Below are 17188 nucleotides of genomic sequence, written 5' to 3'. Positions count from 1 at the left end.
TTGTGGACAGGAGAAGGATGTTTGACCTACCAGTCCTTTGGAGGAAAGATGTAAACAACTGGTTCGATTCCCCGCTGCCTTGCCCCTGCTATGGCCTTCTATGCTTGTGTCAAGTAAATGCAGCATATACGCTAAATGCTCTCACATCAAAAAGAGCTGAGTTTTACCACCACTTGCACGGATGTAAAAATCTACAGAAAGTGCAAGACAGGGGAAAATTAGGTCCTGGAAATGTAGGAAGAGGCGCTTATGCAAGAATGAAGTGAACAGGGAGACTCAAAAATGCAGTTATAGAGCTACTAAATGAAAACGGCATCTTTTAACTTCACTAAATGGTGCCCCAGGAGCCTTGTGAGTCACAGCTACTTGCTTCCATGACAAAAATACATTGTTATTGCCTCTTCTTCCTGAGGCCGCTGCAGAGCCATCTCGTCTAGAAAAGAGAAAACACATCTCCTTTCTGGACCAAATAACCCAAGGTCTGCTGCTCAGCCTACACCAGCGGAAGGGCCAGCACAGCCGCTGCCTCACTTGGAGTTTCACTGCCCTGCCTCACAGTGGCATTTCATTATTCGGAGCACAAGGATCCATCACTGGAGCTGAAGCACCCTTAGCCCTGCTCCACTCCATTAGCAAATCCACACATGCCTTACAGCCTCGCTGAAGGCAGCAGTAGTGTTTCACACGCCACAACTTCTAATACTGATAAGGATGTACGTGCAATAAAGAAGCCTTTGTCCTGCCCATCTCAGTGCAAAAAGAGATCAAAAACTCTTTACCTGCAAATGAACACATGGATGCAGAAGTCACCGCATGAAGCCACAACGCATCATGAAGAATATATACAGCCTACAAAGACTGCCAGCAGCCACAACGGACTCTTTCTAAAGACAGAGTCACTGAGAAATACCTCACTTCAAAAGGCCTTGCAGCAAATGCAGCTGAAATTCCTAAGCATGCCTTCGGAAAGGGGAGAGGAACTGTCCGGGGTCCAACAAAACCATCTACTGCTAGAAGATCGGCAGGGTGTGCATGTTTTTCTGAAACCTGAAGTGCTGCCCTGACACAGATTTCACATTCAGGTGAAATGTTTAGAAACAAAACCAAAGAGAAAACCAGAGCGTGACAGTTTGTGCTACTTGCATGGAATACGAGCTTGACTTTTAATAGCATCAGTTATGTCATTATTAAACAATATTTTTATATTCACATCCACTTATTGATTTTAAACCCTTCAACTAAAAAAAAGCTAGCAGCTTGCACCTGATGCCTTTGTGTGCTCTGGTTGACTTCTTGCATATGAAGCTCTGAATCAGTGGAGACAGCAACAGACTGGTAAGCATCTTTCCCCCTTTCCCCATCCTTTTTCTGATGCACTAGTACAGCAGACGCTGCTAAGTAAACCACCCAAAAATACTCAAGGGGGCGAAGGGAGAACAGAATACTAGAAATTAATACGATTAGAGGGCAGGCTACTATTGTGATGAAATGAGCGCTGTATTTTGACAGTACCCTCTGATGCTTGCAGTGTGCAGACAGTCAAGAATTTACTATGCAGGCTCAGATCTTGCTGGAGACTCAATACCTTCTCAGCTGCACAGCACTATTTCAGGCTAATTCTATTTTTATAAACTTCCCAGACACTTTCCTCATGTTCCATTTAAAAATGTATCTTTAACTGTATCCCAAGCCCCTCCACCTACTAAGTCATTTGCAATTCCTCTACCATTGTTGAAATAGATGCCAGAATCTGCATTATAGCTTTATTACAGAGAGAACCAGAAGAAAACAATGAGAATAGGAAGACAACTGGTATTTAATCAAGCGTTTATACAATATGTTGCAGGTTTTTTGCAGGTTACGTTTGATTCTTTGCCCCTCAATAGCTACATTCCTTTTTTGACATATTAAAACTAAGCACTCTCCTTCTGCAGTTCTACAGGCTCCAGAAAGACTAGTTACAGGATTAACTAATTGCTCAACAGTGTTGGCATCTGCAAACTACTTCTGCTTGTCACATCTGCTTGTCAGCCCAATATCAAAGCAAAGGGGGAACACTTCCCCCTGCTCAGGCACCAGACTGTCCTCCCGCAGCCAGATCTCAGGGCTGCATTAGCGAGTGACCTGTCAGCTGCGGTGCCGGAGCAGCCCACCCCGCCCCAGCACCTACAGAACTATCACTGCACAAATTCCGCTCAGAAACAGTTTAGGTAAAGGATGAGAACGGCTGCAAACATTTTTTCCAAGAGTTTAGATAACAGTATAGGCTTTACACGTAGCAAAAGCCATACACATTTAACCAATCTAGAAACCTTCCAAAACACTGGAGACCTTGTTCCTTTTCCCTGTGTTTTGGTCCTCTGGTACCCTTCGATCACAAGAAATGTGCCTGAGAAATGGCTTTTGGAGAGAATGGACCAGGGAAGCACTACGTGTTTGTCTTGAATTCCCAACGAAGCATTGTGTTCCTACTTGCAGTGCCTAGAGAAAGATTAATAATGCACACAACTCTGTTGCTGTCATGTTATTTGTACAAGACTAACTCCCACCATGCCCCAACCAGCAGTAAGTGTAAGATGGCAGCTTAATGTTTGCAGCTTTTTGAGAACAAGTAATAGGAGAGGTAGCACGCAGCTGAAACCACTGTATTCTTTCTATTCTCAATAGGTTAAAATAAAGCAGTGATAATTTTGCTATAGCTGACTCAGCCTGGATTTGAATCCAGGATCTAAAGGCAAATTAAATTTCACCATCCACGTTAAGGAAGCAATTCAGCTTCTGAACTGGATCAGCTTTGATGCCATGCTAAAGAAATTAGTTGAAATTTGGTATGATGAAAGACTCCTGTTCAGCAGCAGATATAATTATCACTACAATCTTAATTAGATCATGAACTTGACTTTAGGATCCCCAAAGGAGTATTGAAAGCTTGGTCCAGTTACACTGATCTTGGTCCAGAACACTGAAGCTTATCCATCAAGATAAATATATTACTGGTTCTTTGATATGACAGATGCTTGATGAGTGACAGAAAAAATGTCTTTTTAACTATAATTTTCAAAAAGAATTCTTAAACTGCATTAAAGTATATACTGTTATCTTTGAGGGAAAAAATATAGCACATGAAAAACAATTATTATAGAGCACAATTTTTCAAACACTGATTTCAGAATTAAAAACATTTGGAAAAGGTTCTCTCTGTGGAGAGTCACTTTGTAACCAATTCGAGTCTTTAAATAGCTATTGTTTAAAAAAATTGTCAGCTACAGAAATTGTTTTTCCTTCCGCTTCCAAATCCTGTCAGGCCAGGTTGATTAAAATGTTGCATTTAAAAGAAAAAACTAAAAAAAAAGGGTAACCTAATCACCCCTTATAAAAGTGAAGCAGCAACTCAATTTTTAAAGCATCATGAACAAAAGGCTATAGCCCATCTATCATTCACATATGGATTCATATAATGATTCTTCAATTAGAATTATTATCTATACAGCAGCTGAAGACTGAGAACTGCTGATACACTGCAGATGAGAACATTTGCTAGTCTCTGGGCTCCAGCCTTTCTTAAAAAATGATGATCACACAATATAGATTGCTCGGTTTATATGTGTATTAAGCTGCAATGCCAGCATTTACATTTGCAACATTACAATTTTGCTTTCTTAGGCTCCAGAGAATTTGCTGCATCTGGTAGATTTTATTTGCTTTGTATCTTAGGCAATCGTTATGAACAAAGTGTGAAAAGGCAGTATTATTGCTCACAGTCCTTCGTTTTGTTCATTATCTCATATACTACAAAAGAAGTAAAATAAGAGTGGGCCTGTGAGATGGGTCATTCAGTGTCAGCTTGCTTGCACTATATTATCCCACTGCTATTTTTATAAGGCAAGTCCATCTGCTCTTTCATTTCTTTCACCTATATAGATCCAGATAGCATAAGATATCCTATCAGAGGGAAAGAAAAGCATCTCACAGAACAGCTACAGGCACCGTAAGAGAAGAAAGTCACTTTGACAATTCAAACTGCAGCGATCTGAGGGGTCCCTACCTAACCTCATACCCTGCCCCGTTGCCAAATGCTACTGCCCTCAGAAGCAGGTATCCATAGAATATGTTCCACAGAAGCAGAACGGGAAGCGTGACAGTTCTACAGCCACTGTTTTTCATATCTGCAATGCTCAAACACACCTTAGTTTCAGTAGTTGTTAATACACTGTGTGAACTGTGGCACCTTCTGAGCAGACAGATCACTTCGCTACCTCTGCTACAGGGCAGTAACTTTTGGCAGAGCAGCAGACTAGGGACCAAGAATGGTGACCTCCTGAATTTCTATTTCTGAATCCTCAGCTCTTCTGGAATATTTCAGATGCTTGCCCCTTCCTATCGCACAGCTGGTATCCACACGCTGCAACCTAGAAGATGACAGAGATAGGTAGCTGCCTAAATAGTTGCTGTGAGATAGCTGTACTAAATGGGCATCTGTTCTTGGGGCTTCCACTGAGGATTCTTGCAGTACAAACCCCAGCCCTCCTAGATGTCTAGCTTTGCTAGATCTAGGAAGTCGCCTTCCTAGATGTCTCACTAGTAATGTAGATGCTGGGGACAGCAAGCTGGCTCTTGTAGATTTCTGAGGTATGTGGAAGTCTTCAGTTACATGTGCCTATGTAGAAATTAGGAAAAGGACTGCACAGTTAATTAAGTTAAGAAGCTTCTTCATCGTACCATCTTAGAAAGATTTTCATAGAAGGCAAATACTGATTTACTAAATATAGTTTGACAAACCTATGCCCATGTTATTACTGTCTTTCACAGTGATACTTTTAGTAGGTGAGACCTGCCATAGCCATGAAATCTCCCCATATCTGTTACAAAAGAAGTGAAAACTCTGATCATGTGTGTATGTTCCAATATTATTTCACTACTTCATTACAGACATTAGTGAATAGAGAATAAGTGCTTTATACTCTCCCTTGAAAAATACTTTTGATCTACCACATCTCCTAAGTAAACAATTCTTCTCCATTTACTTGAAAGTATATTGCCATTTGAATTACTTAGTATTTCATTTTATTTATAATGACATTGTATAATGCTTCTATCTCTAAAGATTTAATATTAAGTGAAGCCATTTAAGGGGACAAAGCAAACAAACAAAACTGGTACACTGGCTTACCGAAGTAACATAACACAAATATTTAGTTCAGGAGTTTATACACACAGTAGGGCACATTTCTCAAAATATTTTTAATTTTCTGACTTCAGGTGGCATCATTAAGATTAGTGAAGAGATGTAATGACACACAAATTAAAAACAGTATTTTTTTTTCCCTTCAATTAAAGCCATCATCTTAAAATGTGTTTTTAAATAAAAAAAAGGTTTAAAAGGTCAAAATCAGAACAAACCACTTAATTCTTTCCCTGGATACCTGTTTATACAGATTTGTTGAAATCTGCAGCTTTGATTTCAAATGGAAACATCCGGAAGAAAGGAAATACACTACCTGAGAAAGTGGTTCAATCTACAGGAGGAGTGAGTGAATTATTTGCAGCAGACAATTTATTATGAGAACATAAAAGGCAGAGGTTTATTCCTCTCAGAGAAGACAACTGCTGTTTTCTTTATTTAGTTTCAGGATATTATTCATCAAATGCTTACCGTTGGATCGACCATCCTGAGATTATTTTCAAGGATTATAATGGAAAGGTTGGTCAAGGCATGTCCACAACAAAGGGGGTTTATAAGATCATCAGGATGTGTGGAAAACCTGAAACTTGCAGCTTTTAATTCAGAATGCAAAAAAAAAGAGAAGCAACCCATAGGAGTAGTCTGTCAATTTAGCCAAAGCTTTCAACACTGTGAGCCATTCTCACATCACTGAAGCTCTAAAACAGATAGGTGTGAATGATCATACTATCATCCTGATTACTAATTTGTATAACAAGATCAATACTCATATTGACATGAAGAATGAACAGTCAGATCCTGCTGGGATTTGGATTGATGTGTAACAGGGTGATCCAATGTCTCCAATTTTATTTAACTTGTCTGCGGACCCTTTGCTGTGTAAACTGGAAGAGGAAGGAAGTGGGTACCAACACTACTTGACACATGTAACAGCTGTGGCTTTTGCAGACGACCTGGTACTGTCAAAGTGGATCATGGGAAGGAATGCTGAAAAACATTGACATTGTTGAGGTTTTTTTGTGATCTAAAGGGCTTCAAGGCACAAGGGGAGAAATGCCATGGCTTTTGCATCCAGTCTACAAAGGATATGTAAACGATCAATGACTGCCCTCCATGGACGATTAAAGGCACCCCCCTCAACATGACTGAATCTGGTAGTTCTGAGAAATACCTGGGCTTACAAGTAGACCCGTGGACAGGAATATCAAAACCAGAACTACTGAATAAAGTGAAAGGATGGGTAAATCAGATTGGGAAGCCTTCTCTGAAGCCGTTTCAGAAGGTTGTCATCTTGAAAGGGTACGCTATTCCACGCTTGATCTACCTGGCAGACGAGGCTGAGGTAAGAGCCACATAGCTAGAGACACTTGACTTGGCTATAAGAACAGCTATCAAGGAATGGGTACATTTACCAACAGTCCTGCGGTTCAAGATGCTAGAAATAAGAGACATAACCAACTATACAAACTGCTGGTGGAAGAGGCTAAAAAGAAAGAATGGGTAATATTTCAAGAGCCATTGTTGAAAGATGAACAAAATGAGTTATATAAACCACATCTGATATTTGTTAAAGAGGAAAAACCCTTGGTGGTAGATGTCACAATCAGAAATGAAAGCAAATTAACATCATTGGCAAAAGCAGCAACAGAGAAAGTAAAGAAACATCAACACCTTAAAGACCAGGTTCAAGAATTGACAAATGCTACTGTTATTAGATTTAAAGGATTTCCTTTAGGTGCACGTGGCAAATGGTATCAGGGCAATTACAAATTGCTGGTGGAATTGGGACTCTCTAGTTCCCGACAAGATAAGGTTGTGCGTCATTTGTCAAATCGGGTGCTGTTTACATTGATAGATATTGCACACATATTCGTTAGTCAAGTGCGGATGGTTGTAAAATCTTAATTGTATTATTGTATCTGTAACTATACTTTGTAATGAATTATCTTTAATAAAATCTTCTTCTCTCTATTCTTTATTAGTAGAGTAGAACTAACCAGTGTTATGATGAACTACATCAACAGTTAGGCCCCTGGGAAAATAGTAGGCATATTGAAAAGAAACCCTTCATAGTATGTAGGGATATGGGATCCACAATCATGACGTGTCATTTATACTGGTAAAAGGACATCAATTATTAATTTGGACAATCAATTACTAATCTGGACATAGGTGGACAGGCCACCTTTACTTAACTCAGAAAAGAAACATTGTTAAATAGCTGCTACCACATACCTCCCTAAACTCTTGTAACAATAGTTCTCATGTTTGCATTATGTGACTAGTCATCTAAACCAATAATTTATACTCATTGAGGCACAGAACAACAATATCAAAAATCAGGAAGAAAGGTATCACTAAGGCGTCATGGTTTCCACTGGTTGCTTGCTCTAATATACTGGATACTGAGGCAGTCAGCTACAAAGTTTTGGCTCCCAACCCTGTGGAAAAGATTTACTGACTGGAAAAACTGAGGAACAGCATGCTCTCAATAAAAAGTAAAAAAAAAAAAAAGGGAAAAAAAAAAAAAAAAAAAGAGGAAGGAAGAAAATAAATTTACATCTCTTTATAGTCACAAGGACTCAGTGGCCAAGTTATATTACATTTCTCCTAGGATATGTTTGTACAGCAAATAACAACTGTGACTGTAGTCTGGGGAGCCATACCTTCACAAGCTTTAATCAATCTAACACGTAACTGTAGCAGTAACAATGTAGAAGCAGTAGTTCAATTTAAGCTTAAGACAGGACTAACCTTACTAAGTGAGAGCACCTTCATGATGATTAGCATACTATTAAGTTCTGCATATTAACATCACTTCTTCTATCAATTCATTTGAACATGCTGGATAGACAATCCCTTCAAAAGCACCACTATCTTGATTAAAGAATTTACAGAGGGCTCTGAAGGACACATGTCTCAGATCCCACCAAACAAAGTAACTGGAATATTTCCTGACATTTAGAACTCATTAATTGTGATGTCCCAAGTAGTACTATATTACAGACAGACAAAGAAAACATCTTTGAACAGTAAATGACATAAAAACTACATACAGTGTAGTAATTGCATTTAAGAATAACTGACTAAAAGTTTTGCAACCCACAGCACTGTCACTCCGGTGATGTAGAACCTTTGTTTCAGAAAGAGACTCGGAATCTACTGTTTACTTAATGAATCCAAATCAGCAACAGCACACAGCCACAGAAGCAACACTGCCAATGGCAAGAGACACCTCAGAAATGGAAGCCTATAAATTTTAACAACAACAGACTAAAAATGCCAAAATACCCTCAGGTCTCACTGGCTCTTGAAACTCATGCATTAATCCCACAAGGCATTCCTCCTTTTCACTGAGTCTCTCACCTGATCACCCTATCAAAGAAAAGATGAAATGGAAAAAAGAAGAGAAAAAAAGTAGAAAAAAAAAAAAAGACAACTGTACCTCTCCACTCCACAAATGTTTGCTTTCATTATTACTATGCAAATGTTTCCAAGAGCAGAGCACTGACAGGATATGAGGTATTCTAGGTTTTTCTTTGCCACTGAGGGCTGCACTGTTCTAGGCAGTTCATTAGAGGCAAGAACACCTGAAAAACACTACTTACTGTCCCAACTCTATAATTTTCTCACATAGTTTTAACACTGTATTTAGTAAGGGCTACACCAACACTTACATAAATCTTTGAAAAGAAATGAAAAGTGGCAAGTATGCTGATGAGAAGCAAGAGATATTTTGAGAACAGTGAAACATTTCTTGCTGGACAGTCTAGGAAGGAATTCAATCACTGCCATAGAAAATCTTGTTAATCAATAACAAGTGAATAAGCATTCTGTGATTTGCTGAACATTGGTTCAAATAGTCAGCCACAGACTGAAAGGCCAGCTCAAGGTCTCTATGAATGTAAAGCTTTACTTTGGCAGATATTAATCACATTTATGTGCTGCAAAATACTTGTGCCCGGCCCTTTGTCTTGGAAAGAGTATTGCCTACTTTCTTTAAAGTTGAATTTCACCCAACTATTTTTTTTGTTGTTTTCAGATCAGGAATAAGTTTTCTGCACTGCAGATTCACAATGCTAACCCAATACAAACCTGACATACTTCAAACAAAAACATATCTTCCTGTGTTACTAGATCTTATCTTCTAGTCTTCAAGTTGTTCTGTGCCTGTATTAGAATTACTTATTTCATTCACATTTTTTTCTTTCTTTGATTCTTTTCTAGAAGCTTTCAAACACTTGTCGAGTCTTTTTAGGAATACATCTACATCTTGCTTTTTAATTCCAATTGCGGAGGCAGCATTGAGGTAAGCACAGGGATAGCTATTTGCATGTGACATAAAGCCTTTAAAAGTGTAGTTATTCACTGTTTGTATGGACCCACAAGGAACAACCCTGAAACAAATAAACAAAAAAAAAGTGAATCAGTTAAAGATGCCTTGGATATTTTATGTGATATCCTACGACGAACACATTTACCCAAGTTCCTATACAGTGTAATTTCTGCTAACTCTAAACAAAGTAGCATAAACAGGTATAGATCAGGGATTCTCTGAGTTAGTGCTCAAGCATCCTATGAGTGACAGTAGTAGCAGATTTTGAATTAGCTCAAAGCTGCGTGCATATGTGTATGTCCCTTCCCCTCTTCAGTTAAATTATTAAGGTCTTTACCACTGGTATTTATGAACTCCCCAGTGTGGGGGGAAAAGACATCTGCAGCAAACTTTACTACTCATAACAAGCCCAAACTATCTGACCTGCTCTGTCTCTGACTTGGGTCAGTACACCCCTCCTTAGGCAACCTGGGGACCCTGACCTCCCCAGGACCACCATACTGACAGCAGCCTTAGCGCAGACATCTGTTTGGCATAGGTTACTGCAGCCCAGAATGTCTGGGTTCAAGTGATTCAGAGGGCTCAGGATCCCAACTTCCTTCCATCCCTTCCTCTCTACTGCATCTCCCTTTTCCCCCATCCTGTGATGTTAACCTCATATTCATTCCTTCTTTGTAGAGGATATTTTTTGCCACCGCTTCTACCTCTTCCTCATACTAAGAACCTCTACCGATTACACCCTATTTCTCAGCTGTTTGAGTACATATCCATTCCCTGACAAATCAAGATCCTAAACCACATCCTTACTTGTTAAAGGAACAACTCGCCTTGTGGCTATAGTTAAAGCCTACACAAGCAGCTAACACCAACCAACTGATAAGAATTTCCTACCTCTATAGAGACATTCCCTGCAGTTCATAAAAGAAACTGCATTCAGAGAAATAGCACTAGACTTAGCAGATCCTTCCACTGTCCAAGTACCCTGACAAGTTATGCAAAAGTCTGTATGCTAGTTAAGTAGGGAGTTGCTATTCCTACCACTGACACTAAGCACAAGCATAACATTTAAAATATGTTGAAATGCCGGGTCAAACAGTGTATATACTACAAAAGAATTACTCATGTAAAAAAAAAAAAAAAAGAAAAACCTAAAACCTTTGTATCAGGCAAAGAATTGGAGAGTTTTAACTTCAAAAATTGAACCTCTTGAGTCATTTCAGCCAAAGATGGCTGAAGTTGCAGGACAAGCCAAGGTTAGGACAGGCAAATTAAAAAGAGCATCTAACTACAGTACATACAGATTTACTGTCATTCATCAGTGCAGGAAGTGGAATAATCCAAGCTAATGAAGCATACCTTCTGATGTGGAAACAATCAGCTCTGCTATAAAAAAATGACATTAAGTCTATGGCAGAAGTTAGCATGGCAGCAGTAATATTCAGATTAAGGAATCATGCCAAAACAAAATTTAAATCATTCTCTTCTAAAATGTTTAAACCAAAATAATGAAAAATTATTTGGCATGCATTTCCATGTATCAGTGTCTCTAGGAATAAGTTTAGCCCAGACTGGCTCAGGTAGATTTTTAAATTTTTATTTCTTTTTTTAAACACAATTAATTCTGGAAAGCAGGGTTTTCTTTCCATATGACAAAAAGCTATGTAGGGTATTAAAAGCTTATTCCCCTGACGTTCAGCACAACCATATTTGTGCTGCAATAAACAAAACAAATATCTTCCCTAAGTAGCTTACAACTTAACTACAAGATCAGACAACAGCTGGAAACTAAATGTAACCAAGAGGTATTGGGGAATGACAGCACTAAATTAAATGGGCATAGATTATCTATTTAGCCTACCAAAGCTAACAAAGGGAGCCTCATTGCTAATTCAAGCAGGTAGACATTATTAGTAAGTAACAGTGATGAAGAAGGGTATATTATTCTCTGACTCGTTATTGTCAGACTGTAATCTGTAATCATGAGATGATTATTACAAAACAAGTATTATAGGATTTAATAAAATATATGCTAATACAACACATCCCCCCCCAAAAAAAATTTTTAAAATTCATAGCATCCCCACCTTGCTCCAGAAACTTGTCTGGTGAAAAGCATAGATCCAAGCTGGGTAACAGCAGCAGCATTATTTTCATCTAGATTCTTCAGTGACATGGCTAAAGTAACAAAAGGTCAGGTTAAAACTACTACAAAGCTGCTTTTTCTCCAAAGAACCACCACAGAGGACAAGCTGTTTTCCAACAAGAAATATCTAGCCAAATATTTCAGTTCAGATACAAAGAAAAAAGAAACACAAATACTACTTTTCACAATTTTTAATTTTCCCACAAGTTGTCATAGATTACTTCTTTGGTTAGACTGTATGTAAGACAGATTCATCACAGGTATACGATATTACTTTTGTGCTCAGCAAAATTTTTGGTTAGAACAAGTATCTTGAGTAGGAATTCCATCATCTCTTTTACAGCACTATAAGATGATGGGCAAAATATAAAAAAATAGATTTAGAAATAAATTAAGGTTTAATTAAAGTATTACTACATGCTAACATCATCTATCTGCCTTGATTACAATAAATGAATATGTTGGACAGGAGCAACTTTCTAAAAAAAATAAAGGGCCCAAGTCACTACCCTACTTTTATAGTAGGTTACCTTATTGGGTTCAATGCTTTCATATGACCCTAAGAATTTAATGGAGTGTAGTGAGCAATGTTTAATATATAGGAACTGTATGTGAAAGTGCATGATGAATACACAGTATATCAGAAAATTTTTTTAAAGATAAAAACCAACAATTACCTAAGGAAATGGGATTATGTGGTGTGTCTAACAGTCTCTCATTGTGGTTATCTGCCAGCTTCTTCAGCTCACTTGAAAGATATGAAAACATTTCCTGGAAAAAAAAGATGCAATAATTTTGTTATTAGCTATCAAACAGAGAAAATAGTATCTATTTCACAAAACTGTTAAGTCTCCATTATATCCTGCTGGTGGCCAGCTGATCCTTTTTTCATGTGTACCAAGTAAGTGGGCCAGACAATTCTCTGAAATCATTCTATAAAGGAACAGCTCCGTTTCCTGAACACTGTTTTCCCCCCTCAAGCTGGTACAAAGTGCTCTATCTGGTCTAATACACATGCTTGGGATGTCAGTCATCCTCTCTGTGGCCCTGTACCCTAGGGAGGTAAAATCTCAAACAGATTCCCACTGCACAGCAGGTCTTACCCCACTCCACTCCTGCAAGAGCTTCCCCCCAACCCTAGCCCCCGGGAGCCACAGAGGATGAACTGTTACCATCAGAGATGGCCATGTTATAGCAAATTGCTCCTCACTTTGTTCTCTCTGTAGTAATACATTCCAGATTATAAATAGTGTATTTTGTTACTATGTATCACACAGCCAATTACCACTAGTGCACACACTTTTTCTGTATAAGAAAGGCAATACAGTCTCTTAAGGAAGGCTACAAGTACACATTTGAATGTATTATGTTCCACACAATATATACTCTCCTGAATACTCAGCTCTATTGTGTAGCCAGCCCTCTTCCTGGGACCAAACTCCCCCTGTTCCAGCCTACTGAAAGAATGGAGATATCGGAATTTCTGTTATCACTTAATTAGATTACACCTTTATTGTAAAATTGTCATAAAACAGATTCATAAATGTTTTGGCTCAGATACAAGTCACACTGCACATTAACGGCTGCTTCTCTCACTTCATCCATATTTTATTTCCTCCCTCTTCCTCAGTATTAATCTGTGCTAATTGCTCATGCTCTTCCTCAGTTTAATATCTTCCTCTTCACGTATCAGCTCAAAACACGGACAGAGTGACAATAAACACCATTCTTCTTACTGTACCCTTTGGCTTCTTTACCACCCTTTTTAATGCTTAGTCTCTCATAAAATCTAGCAAAAAGATACAGATACTGGGTAGTCTTTTTAAAAGATACTAAACACCAGATTTTTCCTCTTTCTGGCCATAAAGATTGTGCTGCTTGTCTGCTTCAATGTGACTGCCTGTTTAAGCATCCTCATCAATTTCTGGACCTGACAAGTGATTTTTCATTCTTTAAATAGAGTTGCCTCTTCTGTTTGTAGACCAGTATCCTGTTCTGACCTGTGCACTCTGACAGATACAAATTATAGCTTGTGATCAAAATTACGCTTCTGAGCAGAACCTCCCAAAGATCTTACAAAACCAAATGAGCTTTATGGTAGCTGGGTTAGAAGAATGTTACAGCTGCTTTTCTTGAGCCACTGCAGTGAACCCAGTCTCATTTCACGAGTGAGCAAATGAACACAGCTCCTGACCTGTTTTTCCTAATACCATAGAATTAATTCAGCCTGAGAGGAAAAAGTACCATTGTACTCTTTAAATTAATTAGGCTACTGATTCAACTATCAACAAGAGTATAAAGCTTCTGTAATACTTGGAACATCAACAAAAATTTTGGGAGGCATCTATGGTTAATTATCAGAACTTGAAATCTGTGAAAAAATCATTCTTACTTTTCAGAGGCATTTGTAAATCAAGTGATTTTATGGTTTCAATACAGAGATAATTTATAGTTCACTCACAGAAGTTGAAAAACATTTATGTTTCAAATGTTCAGACATTTTTGTCTTCCTTCTGGTCCCTCACTGAAGATAAACACATTACACATTTGTTATTTCCTTTCCACAGTAAGTATCACCAATGTGTTAGACGTTTTATTAGTATTTTTTTTCAATCCAAATCATAAATTAATTTGTGCTCCCTCTGCTGGCTATTTACTTCTACAACTGAAGCAAAGTATTACAGAAATACACATAAATTGTGTCTACTATGAAGATATCATTGGTGAAATTAGTACTGAGAAAATCCTGTACTAGAACAGGAAAAAATTCCCAAGTAATTAATTTTTGTGTGTTGCACCTAGGAAATTCTCCATTGCATCTCTTAATAGTATTTATTACTGAGAGGACTGCAAGTTGGTATAACAAGTTACCCACTGTATAAATGTATTAAATTAAATTAAGATTAAATTCTTAGGTTACTAGATGAGTCTCTACATATGTAGGAATTTGTTAAAACAAAGGAGAATGGAAAGCTGGTGATTAAAAAAAAAAAAATTCCAAGCATGTATTTTCATCAGTTTGACTGAAGCAACCTGAACATAAAATCAAAACTCCGTATTTTTATGAACAACCCTATTTTGCATCTTTCCATTGGAAGCCCTCTAGACATTTTATAACTTCAGAAGTTAGGCAGTTTGTTGCAAAACGGATCAATGGCCTTTCCAAAAAATGGAAAAAAGCAATATTTCTGTAAGGTCAAATCTATAACCAACCTTTATTATAAAATATTTCTGTTACGTGGAAAATTTATAAGCACCCTAAGCAATTATATACAAATGAGCTCTTACATAATTGATTTTCTGTGGTAGGCACTCAAATTTTCTCCAATGAAGCTAACTATTATGCTAAAGTTGCATTGAACAATCCAAGCACTAAATGTCAGTTAAGTTTCATTATTTAAGTCACTCTTTTCCCTTAGAAACTTATCACAAAACCTCACCAGGCTAGTGAAATGAATGCTAAGCTATGTGAAAATGTCTTGTTCTTCTTCTGGTCTTTCTGGCACCCAAGCTAATAAAATACCTCAAAAAATAAGAAGAACAAGTCAACAATGGTGTATGCATCAAATGTGCCAAATGTCTCAATTATTTGGACAAAACGGCCTACATCCACATAGATATACAAAAATATTTTTAAGAAGCTTCATAAGAATTTTCAAAAATATTTGAAACATACTGTATTTACATTATAAAACTGTTTTAAAATCGAACCTACACTAATATGGATGACTCTTCATTTGTTGCTCCATTGTGATAGGCACTGTTCTTCCAAATGAAAATAATGAGAGGGAAACAAGGAAGGAAAAAGCTAGGAACTCCAGAGAAAAAGCAGAAGACAGGGGTACTAAATATGCCATTAGTCCCATATCAGGTGACAGAGAGACAAGTGATGAAGGCCGGAAAACTTTCTGTTCATGGTTGAAACTATCCTAAGCTGGTTCTAACCACCCAGCTTGCTTACGCCCCAAGTCTGTAACACTGCCTTCCTCACTGTTTCACTCTCATCCGAAAGGATGAATTGCCCTCTGAGAACAGCCTGTTTATGGTGCTGAAGAAGACAATGCAGAAGAGTGATTTTTCCACCTCTTTGCAGTAGATACGGCCAGCCAGCTCTCATATGCTGTACCTGAGACTGATCTGGTCCCGTCTTAAATGACTTTGCAGCAGCAGCTGTTCGTAATGCAACCATCACAGCCTCTCTTCTGCTTTGCATATCAGACTGCCCAGCTGCACCTGACCTCTAGTCTGATCCCTTCGCACACCACTTCACACAAAGAGAGGCTGGAGACCTGTTAGTGCCCAGAGAGCCCCACTAGAAGGTTTACTTTCTTGAAATGCAGCCAAACACATGACAGAAACTGTATGTGTACGAGTGTCATACCTACATATACCACATAGCCTCATATACAGATTCTCTTGCATTGCAAGATCAAGAATTTTGTTCTGAATTTGTAATATACTAGAAAGTTTTAAAAATATTAAATTAATTATGGAACCTTTAAATTTTTGCATCATATAAAAGTAATCTAACAGGAACTGTCCAGTAAGTCTCACCAACTTGATACGGTAACAGTAACACTGACAATCACCACATTCATATTTTTTTTAAAAGGTCATTCTTAACAACACCAGTCAACACATTTTCTCTTCAGCATTTGCAAGACCTTGAGATTAAGCTCCTCATGGGCCGTACCTCTCCAATACGTGCTTTAACTATGTAAGCCTCTTTGAAGCTTCCATTCATACTTGTCACCTGTTTAACTACATAACACTATTTAAGATAATGATTACATTCCGTTAAACTATCTTGCCTCCAGCCACTCTAAAATTTGAATATGGTTCACACAAGGAAAATCCTGCAATATTCCCACACATCTGACAAACTACAGCGTAGCAATCTGACTAGACAGGAAAAAAAAAAAAAAAAAAAAAAAAAAAGAGGAGTAACAAATGTCTGTCATCTTGTAAGAATATTTGATTTTTTACATTTTTAATATCTAGCATTAAATGGCTTTTCTCTTATTCAATCATAAGTAGACCAGCAATATAAACCCACACTGAACTGTACAAATAATTTACTCCTATCAGAATAATTACATCAATGATAAACTATGAAATGTAAATCCAGTATTTCACTGAATTGTAAAACTCAAATAATTTCCTCCCACTCAGTGTGATTTTAAATATTTTAGATACATACTCCATAAGGACATAAAAATTACTCCAGTTAATCACTCTTAGAAAGTACACTGACAGATGGATACAGATATAAAAAGCTCCATCACATCCCAAGTAACACAGAAATACATTTAAGAAAATCAGAATTATCTTGATTGTTAGATTGTTAAGGAAAGAGTAATGAGGAAATTCATAACTGCTGAAAATAAAATGAAGCCATCACTTCAATAATATCAGTATAATAATTAGTTAAATGGATTAAATGGACCACATTGGAAAATAGCTAACAGGTATTAAACCTGACATGTAGGGTTCTGATTGTAAACCCTGAATGAGTGTCCTTGACCTC

At 37.7% G+C, this 17188-nt stretch overlaps 1 protein-coding gene across 1 annotated transcript in view; it reads right to left on the bottom strand.

The window, feature by feature from the left end:
* Positions 1–7833: 7833 nt before the first annotated feature.
* Positions 7834–17188, bottom strand: part of SEPSECS (Sep (O-phosphoserine) tRNA:Sec (selenocysteine) tRNA synthase) — a 29728-nt gene continuing 20373 nt past the window's right edge. Inside the window, exons 9-11 of the mRNA XM_032984553.2 lie at positions 12339–12432; positions 11603–11693; positions 7834–9579 (exon numbers count right to left, since the gene is read on the bottom strand). Coding sequence (XP_032840444.2) covers positions 9330–9579; positions 11603–11693; positions 12339–12432 — 435 coding nt within the window. The 3' untranslated portion in view covers positions 7834–9329. The remainder of the gene's footprint in view (positions 9580–11602; positions 11694–12338; positions 12433–17188) is intronic.

This window comes from Tyto alba, unplaced genomic scaffold (assembly GCF_018691265.1).
Source record: "Tyto alba isolate M040663 unplaced genomic scaffold, T.alba_DEE_v4.0 Super-Scaffold_6, whole genome shotgun sequence".
Lineage (NCBI taxonomy): Eukaryota > Metazoa > Chordata > Aves > Strigiformes > Tytonidae > Tyto > Tyto alba.
This window is presented reverse-complemented; position numbering and strand designations above follow the sequence as displayed.